An 8737-nucleotide genomic window follows, 5' to 3' on the forward strand; every position below is an offset into this window, starting at 1 on the left:
TGGGTCCGAGGAGAGAGGTGACCCAAATTTGCCTTCCGCATTGCACCTCACCCAAAATGAGTTCTCCGTTTGAGTCATCTGTTGGACCTCTTGTTTTTGCTGTGGAGTAGATAAAATGGGTTTGGGTAACCTGATGGATCCGTTGTTGGAGATAGTCTAAGGTGCTGCTACCTGAAAATGAGCAGCCATACAGTGTTGGAGACAGACAGGAGAGAGGAGAGAGATGGATGGAAAGAAAGCTGAGATCAGGTCGCTTTGTATCTGCTTTGTCAGCACATGCCATACCCACTTTTTCACACCACAAAATCCGCTTTGGACCAAAGAAAAAACCTCGCCCTCTACCCCTCTCTCTATCTAGAAAGAAAGAAAGAAAAACAAACACAGCTGAGCCCTCCATAGCAAGAAAAGCACAAACACAGACACCAAAAAATCCATCCAGACTTCACCCCATCAGTATTAGTTCTAGGAGTAGAACAACACACTGCACCTGCAAAAAGACGAACATATACAGCCAGCAAGCAGCTTGCATATAAAGCAGCAGCACCAGTTGCCCACCCACCACCATCGAGTGACCCTTCATCTCATCTACCCATCATCTCAAAGTTTCAAACACGCTCATCCTTTCATCTTTGATTTCTCCCGAGTTCAGTCAAGCAAGATAAACGCCAGCTGATAATCTCCGATCCACTCTCACTTCTGCAAGTGCGAGCTTGATCCTCCAAGCTTTGCAGTAAAGAGACAAGAGAGGATGAGAGCCGGGGGCTGCACGGTGCAGCAGGCGCTGGCGCCGGAGGCGGCGGCAGTGGTGAAGCAGGCGGTGAGCCTGGCGCGGCGCCGCGGGAACGCGCAGGTGACGCCGCTGCACGTGGCCAGCGCCATGTTCCTTCAGCAGGCGCCGGCGGCGGCACCGTCGACGGGGCTCCTGCGCGCGGCCTGCCTCCGATCGCACTCGCACCCGCTGCAGTGCAAGGCCCTGGAGCTCTGCTTCAACGTCGCGCTCAACCGCCTCCCGGCCTCGGCCTCGCCGCTCCTCGGCGGGCACGGCCACGTCTACTACCCGCCGTCCCTCTCCAACGCGCTCGTCGCCGCGTTCAAGCGCGCGCAGGCGCACCAGCGCCGGGGGTCCGTCGACACGCAGCAGCAGCCCGTGCTCGCCGTCAAGATCGAGCTGGAGCAGCTCGTCATCTCCATCCTCGACGACCCCAGCGTCAGCCGCGTCATGCGCGAGGCCGGCTTCTCCAGCACCCAGGTCAAGGTCAACGTCGAGAAGGCCGTCTCTTCCATAGAAGCAAACAACTCAGATTCAACAACCGCCGCCGCCGCCGCCGCCGCCGGGCCTCAAAACCCTAACCCTAGCGCAGTTCCATCTCAAGAAACCAAGCCAAGTAAGCTGCTGCCTCTCGACCAAGTGCGCGACGAGGACGTCGCGGCCATCCTGGACTGCTTGGTCTCCCGGAGAAAGAGGCGTGTCATGGTGGTCGCCGAGTGCGCGTCCGCTGCCGAGGCGGCGACGCGGGCGGCGGTCGACAAGATCAAGCGCGGCGACGCCCTGCGCGGCGCGCAGGTGGTCGGCCTCAGCTTGTCCGGGTTCCGCGACCTGCCGAGGAGCGAGGCGGAGCGGCGGCTCGCGGAGCTCCGGTGCGCGGTCAAGGCCGGCGGCGTGGTGGTGGTGGTGGAGGACCTCGGGTGGGCGGCCGAGTTCTGGGCCGGGAGCGCCGAGGCGGGGAGGGGGAGGTGGCCGTCGAGCTGCTGCTACTACTGCGCCGTGGAGCACGCCGTCGCGGAGGTGCGCGCCCAGGCGTGCCGCGGCGGCGACGGCGTCTGGCTCGTCGGCTACGGCACGTACCAGAGCTACATGAGGTGCAGAACTGGCCAGCCCTCGCTGGAGAGCCTCTGGGGGCTCCAGACGCTCGCCGTCCCTGCCGGCAGCCTCGCCTTGAGCCTCAACTGCGTCGACGACAGGTAAATGACCCTCATCATATTGTATATGATCATATAACTATCCTTTTATCAATTAATCCGAAAATCTATCATCGCATAAAAACTGATCAAACCACGTCTTGCCTGTCAGGAGCTAAAGATTACATGTTTTTCATGCTTTTATTTCCTGAAAAAAAGCTAGAAGACCTGTTAATTTATTAGATAGCTCTCACATCGATCACCTTCAAATTTTTCTCTGTAGTTTGGATCTTCATTTCTTCTGGCATTTCTTCATTGTATCCATTATTCACCTTGATTTGATTGAAACAAAACAAGTAGTACTCGGCAAAGAGCATATATATATATATATATATATATATATATATATATATATATATATATATATATATATATATATATATATATATATATATATATATATATATATATATATATATATATATATATATGCAGTTGTGATGACGTACAGATGAATCTTATTGCCGGTTCTGATCTGTCTTGGCAGTGCAATGGCCGTCAGTCACCTGTCGAGCAGGGCCAAGTGCGAAGGAAGTAGTGGGAACGGGTCGGTGTCGCGTTGCATGTCACTTTTGGATGCCGGTGGCTCCGCCTGCTGCGGCGACTGCTCCGCCACGAAGTGCGACGCTGCCAAGGAGTTGGCACGATCCGTCCTGCCGGCGTCCAGCATTATTCCTCCTTGGCTCCAGCAGTGCCGCAATCAGGAGCCTTCCCATTGCAAGAAATGGAGCTCAACGTGCGGCGAGTCGCCGTCTCATCACCGGACGGCACTACACTTCTCCACGGTGGTGTCGCCGTGCTCCTCGGTCTCCTCGTACGAGCAGCACTACCACCCGCACAAGCCGTACCAGCAGAAGCCATGGCCTGTCGCCGACGCCCACGAGGCCAAGCACAAGCAGTACCCGTGGAAGGCCCAGTGCGGCGGCGGCGGCCAGGTGCACGTCGTCGTGGACGACGAGGACGTCAAGCTTGTCAGCGCGATAAAGGTCAAGTCCCACGACTCGAGCGCGTCCAATGGCTCGATGGAGCAGGTGGAGTGCCGCTCCCGGTTCAAGGAGCTCAGCGCCGAGAACCTCAAGGTCCTCTGCTCCGGGCTGGAGAAGGAGGTGCCATGGCAGGCGGAGATCGTGCCTGAGATCGCGAGCACGGTGCTCCAGTGCCGCTCCGGCATGGCGGCGAGGAGGCGAGACGCCGCCGAGGTTTCGAGCTCAAGAGCGGCGGCCTCGAAGGAGGACACGTGGCTCCTCTTCCTCGGAGGCGACGCCGAGGGCAAGGCTAGGGTGGCCAGGGAGCTGGCCCGCCTCGTCTTCGGCTCGCGCAAGTGCTTCGTATCCGTCGGCACCACCGCGCCGTCTCCGGCGCGGTCGGACTCCGTCGAGCAGCGCCACAAGCGGCCGCGGTTGGCGGAGGCAAGCAACAACGGCTGCGTCGAGAGCCTCTACGAGGCCGTGCGTGACAACACGCACCGTGTCATCCTGGTGGAGGACGTGGAGCAGGCTGGCCAGAGGGGCATTCTGGAGGCCATCGAAAGAGGGTCGGTCCGGAGCCATGGCGGCGAGGAGGCTGCCCTCGGCGAAGCCATCATCGTCCTCAGCTGCGAGAGCTTCGACGCAAGGTCGAGAACCTCGTCGCCACCGATGACGACCAAGAAGGCGAAGACTGAGATCGAGGAGGAGCCCAAAGAGGAAGCCATCACCGCTGGGTCGCCGTCTTGCCTTGATCTGAATCTGAACATGAGCTTGGAGAACGATGACATGGAGGAGAATTGCTTTACGGATGCCGGCCTGCTCAAGGCTGTGGATCGGGCGTTCTTCTTCAGACGGCCTGATGAGAGTAGTGATTAACTGGTGATCAGAATGCAAATGGCGTGCATGTTTAACTTATTTCTCGCCTGCTTTGTTCTTGTCTGTAATGTTGGTTAGTTTCTTGTAGCTTGCTAGCTTCTTTCTTTCTTTTTTGTTTGGGAAGGATCATTGTGTTGGAAAGATGGAGTTTGCATATGAACTAGTGAGGTGACCCGCGTATTTGCGCGGCTAGTATTGATATTCTAAATATATCTTGTATTTTTTATCCAAATATTATTCATAAGCTTAAAAGTTTCTCATCACATGCTACTCGCTTCAGTAATAAAGAGTGCTTCTCTGCTGCTAGTGCAGTGATGCCTCCTTTTACCTACATCTTTCTTTATTAGTGATGTGGCCGCATGGCAAGCGCACGACCCTAATCCTGTCACGACTGCCTATCTTCTTGATCTTAGCTACTATCATTTGTTATAATAGTAGTAACATGTTTCTTGTCTGGGAATGTATCTAGTGCAAACCACAGCCTTCATGAAAACCCGTACAAACCACGGCAAAAAAGTCGTCTAAATTCACCAAAAAAATCACACATGTAGATGATATGATGATACACAATCTTGTAAAATATCATGTCGAAACTCAACTTCGTTTTTGAGATATAAAAATAACAAATTTCTAACAAATCATTTGGACAGCTTTCTGGCTTGAAATTTGTTATTTTTATATCTCACAAATGAAGTCAAGTTTGGACAAGATATTTTACAAGATTGTATAGCATCATATCATCTACATGTGTAATTTTTTTGGTGAATTTAGACGACTTTTTTGCCGTGGTTTGCACGGGTTTTCACAAAGTTGTGGTTTGCACCAGATATGTTCCCTTCTTGTCTGCCTGCCATTGCAGTAATGCTGGCCACTGCTCAGTTCAACTGACTCAGTTGTTATTTTGCTAGCTTCCCTACTTTATGATACTTTTGGTCGTCTGTTGCTACTATGTTTAATTCTGTCGTCTGTTGCATGGCGTCATGCCTCCATGGCCTAGGATCTGTTGGGGAACAATCGATCCAAATTTCTGTTCAAAGCACCAACAAATTTCTATAGTGCAAAGCACAAGATTCCATTCAGAATTTCAGCAATATATGTTCATGTTCAAGCCTGATGAACTTACTATACCAATTATAGCCTGATCAATATTGTCCTGGTTCCTGATTTGCTTGTGGTGTTAATTTTTTTGAGCTTGTGGTGTTAATTGTGAGGCGGTAGTGTCTTGTAGTAATGTCGGCAACAAATCTTTGGAGTAATGTTAAGGACTCTCCCTCGGCAAGGACAGGATGCAGGAGGATTGCAAAAAAGGGTTATGTTAGACATGCAGTGGCCTTGTGCTTGCATTGAGTCTAGGGACATGCACGTCCAGACATCACCAGTAGGCAGTAGGTGATGGATAGTCTCCAGACTCCACGGAGGATGAAGAGCTTGCGGCGCTGTGCTTACCCTTGCTCTTACCCTCCAACTCTGTAATCCTCACGCTGGCCCAACTTTGGCCACCCTCTCATCATGATCACTGCAAGCTAGGTGGCAGTCTAATATAATGCAAAGCATATAATTATCTTACTTATTTTAACTAATATTAATATAATTATGAAGGTGCATTTGAGATTTTGTAATATAATAAGATATATGTGTGGTAAAACATGTTAATTGTTTTTGTAGCTAGTATACTATAGGTATGTAGGATATGTATTTTGATATGTAAAATGATGGACAAATTTATATTTATAAATAGAAATATATTTTAATGGCACTGGTGGGTAATTTATAAATATGTATATGTGTATTTTAGGCTAATTTTTTCGTAAAGGCAGTGGTGAGTAATTTTAATTTTTCTTTTTTTCTCTGATTAATGTGGGAATTTCTAGGCATTGAGAGCAAATGTGGAGGCTCCGTTTGTTGGCCAAATAATAAGATAATAGATCACCCTTGGATTTAGCATGCTGAAATTCAATTAAACACACGTAAAATTTTGTGATCACAGTTCCTTAACCAAAAGTTACTAGACAGGATGACATAAAATCGGCATATTTCAGAGTTGGCTCAAAAATACTGGCATTTGGATTCATAGCCCTTAGCTCAACGGATTCCATATATATATTTGTGAAAAAGCATGCATTGACCTTACAGATGACCAAACGAATTCATCATGGATTTGTTTGGTTTCAGAGTCATTAATACAAGTGTGATATCCCACCTTCCCGAGTTCGGGCCCGCTTATATCTGGCAGCTTTTCTTTGACATAGACTGTCCTCATCGACCAATACAAGTTTTTTCTGCACACTTTTTCCTCACTCGTGTGCACCTGAAATTGCTTTAGGCCGCTCGCTTAACCTAAGAGTTATTTGGAGATCGGCTTCTGGAAAATTAGTTGCAACTTGTTGGTATGAATATCCTATTAGTGCTATTAAACCCTGGGATGTAACAAGTCAGCTTCATTTACAGTACATAGCTGTGAAAGGGAGCAGATATATTCCTGACATAGCAAACATAACTAATCTAGCTATCCGGCTTTATAAATTCTCAAAAAAAACAGTATTCTTGTTCTCAGTTGAGTTGCTTTAAATATTATACTGTCGGAGTGATGTGTAAAGGATAAGTAAATTTCACATTCTTTCATGTATCCAAATAAATGAAAATTTATCTAATCGGTCTTTATCTCTTGACTTGCTTCAAATTTCAGATACAAGACGCATTCCATAATTCAGAGACGCGATTTATGTCATGCATAGTTTAATAGAAATTTCTATCCATACAAAACAGGGAATAATGCCTCCCTGTTTAGTTCCCTCCCCAATAATTTTACACCCCGTCACATCAAAGAAAATCATGCTATTTAGGAGTATCAAATAAAATCAGTTTACAAAACTTTTTACACAGATGAGTTGTAAATCGTGTGACAAATCTAATGAGCCTACTTAATCCATGATTTGCAACAGTGATGCTACAGTAACCATCCGGTAATTATGAATTAATTAGGCTCATTAGGTTCGTCTCGCGATTTACAACTCATCTATGCAAAAAGTTTTGTAAACTTATTTTATTTAATACTTCTAAATAGTAAGATTCCCTTTCAAAAAAAATTAGGGGAGGAACTTAACACACAGCCCAATGTGTGTTCAAATTGTACTTTCATGCCCTACAGCTGTATATAAAAGATGTCAGTAAGCACTTTCATTGCATTTTTCCTACATAGTAGACTAATAAGAGACGCATGTGTAATTTTCCTTATTTTAGCTTTATGACACCATTTTTTTTATATATATGTAAAATGTGCAATCAATCCTTATGTTGCTTAACCAAAAATATATGTATATTTATATGTTTTAAGGAAAAATTGTTGAATATAAGGAAAACTCTATAACACCATTCCTGTTTGACACTTGGACTCATTGTTATTCACTCTTACACACACCCTCTAGCATAGCACATTGTCCATAAACCACCTTACTGATCATCTAGCTAGTCAAATAATCAGTTTGTCGGTTCTTTATTATGAACTACAAAACAAATGTATATATGTTGTATTTGGTCCAAAGTTAATTTCAATCAATTTGATCTATATATACCATGATGAAAAAACCGGAAGTAATTGCTAATTAGAGTATAGTATACAAAAAGTGGTACGCATGTGTATATATATCCTTGCGTTTGGGCCATTGTTCCAGACCATTTGTCCCGGCTGCCTTTGGGCCCGGGACAAAAGGTGGCTTTTGTCCCGGGTCCAACGGCTAGCCGGGCCAGCGGAGGGGACAGAGGCCTTTTGTTCCGATTGGAGGCACCAACCGGAACAAAAGGACCCCTCTTTTGTCCCGGTTGGTGGCTCCACCGGGACAAAAGGGTTGGACAAAAGGCCCAACCCTTTTGTCCCTGTTGGTAACACTAACCCGGACTAAAGTGTGAGCCTTTTGTCCCGGTTGGAGGCACCAACCCGGACAAAATGCCCCTCCACGTGATAGTTTAAAAGTAAGTTATTCTTTACTGAGTCACATGTACTACTTAGGTGAGTTGGCAAGAAAACCATGTGCTAGGCAATAGGTCTTGATTTCGAATTCCGCGGGGCGCAAAAAATTTTTTAGCGTGAGGGACATTTAGTCCCGGTTCTACCACCCGGGACAAAAGCCTCCAGGGCTTTGAGGCTTTTGTCACGGCAGCCGAATCCCGGTTCTAAAACCGGGACAAATGGTCATTTGGAACCGGGACAAATGAGCCGATCTGTAGTAGATATACATGATTAACTCAACATTATTAGTTCTTTTCATCGGTTCTCCTGACATAATTTCAGTATAAAGTGCATTAAGAAAAGCTCGTAATATAATGTAGCATCTCATATATATAGAGAAGTGATCAATGGATAATAATAGAATATTAATAAATGGATTGTTGCACTTTGTCACAGTATCGATCATTTTTATTTGATAAGGTTGCGAGCTAACAGACACGCTAAGCCTTTTCGCCATATATTAAAGTACACATATAAAGTTCCTGCCCCAAAGCTGGGTGATCAACTAACGGCAGGTAGATAACTAAAACCAGCTGGTAGTATACGTTGTTTAATTTGTTCTCCAGCAGCAGCTAGATGCATGACGTGGTACTGACAGAGCAATTGCACCGCATCAGGATTCAAAACTTAGAGCTTGTGCAAAGTGGTAGCCACTTTAGAAGGCAAAGGAACAATCTTCTCATATGAAATGTAGCAAAAGGACGCTACTTTCGATGCTAGTCTAATGTGATTTTGCAAAAGGACCCCTGCCTCTTTTCTCTTTTTTCTGTTTTTCCTTTTTAATTCTCTCTTGCCTTTTGCTTTAGGTTCTCACAGTACCCAACATTCTCGTCTTTGGAAAGTACCAGTGGGGTGTGTGAAAGCTTAGCACAGAGACGCGAACAGAAGGGGAAAAAAAAAGCATCCTCTTATTTGGTAGACATTGAAC

General features: G+C 46.7%; 1 protein-coding gene across 1 annotated transcript; it reads left to right on the forward strand.

Moving 5' to 3' along the window:
• The first annotated feature begins 381 nt into the window (after positions 1-381).
• LOC120655981 (protein SMAX1-LIKE 3-like) lies at positions 382-4035 on the forward strand. The gene is made up of 2 exons (XM_039933973.1): positions 382-1962; positions 2447-4035. The coding sequence occupies exons 1-2, from the start codon at positions 749-751 to the stop codon at positions 3801-3803; spliced, it is 2571 nt and encodes an 856-aa protein (XP_039789907.1). The 5' UTR covers positions 382-748; the 3' UTR covers positions 3804-4035.
• The last annotated feature ends 4702 nt before the right edge of the window (positions 4036-8737 follow it).

The sequence above is a fragment of the Panicum virgatum genome, chromosome 1N (assembly GCF_016808335.1).
Source record: "Panicum virgatum strain AP13 chromosome 1N, P.virgatum_v5, whole genome shotgun sequence".
Taxonomy (NCBI): domain Eukaryota; kingdom Viridiplantae; phylum Streptophyta; class Magnoliopsida; order Poales; family Poaceae; genus Panicum; species Panicum virgatum.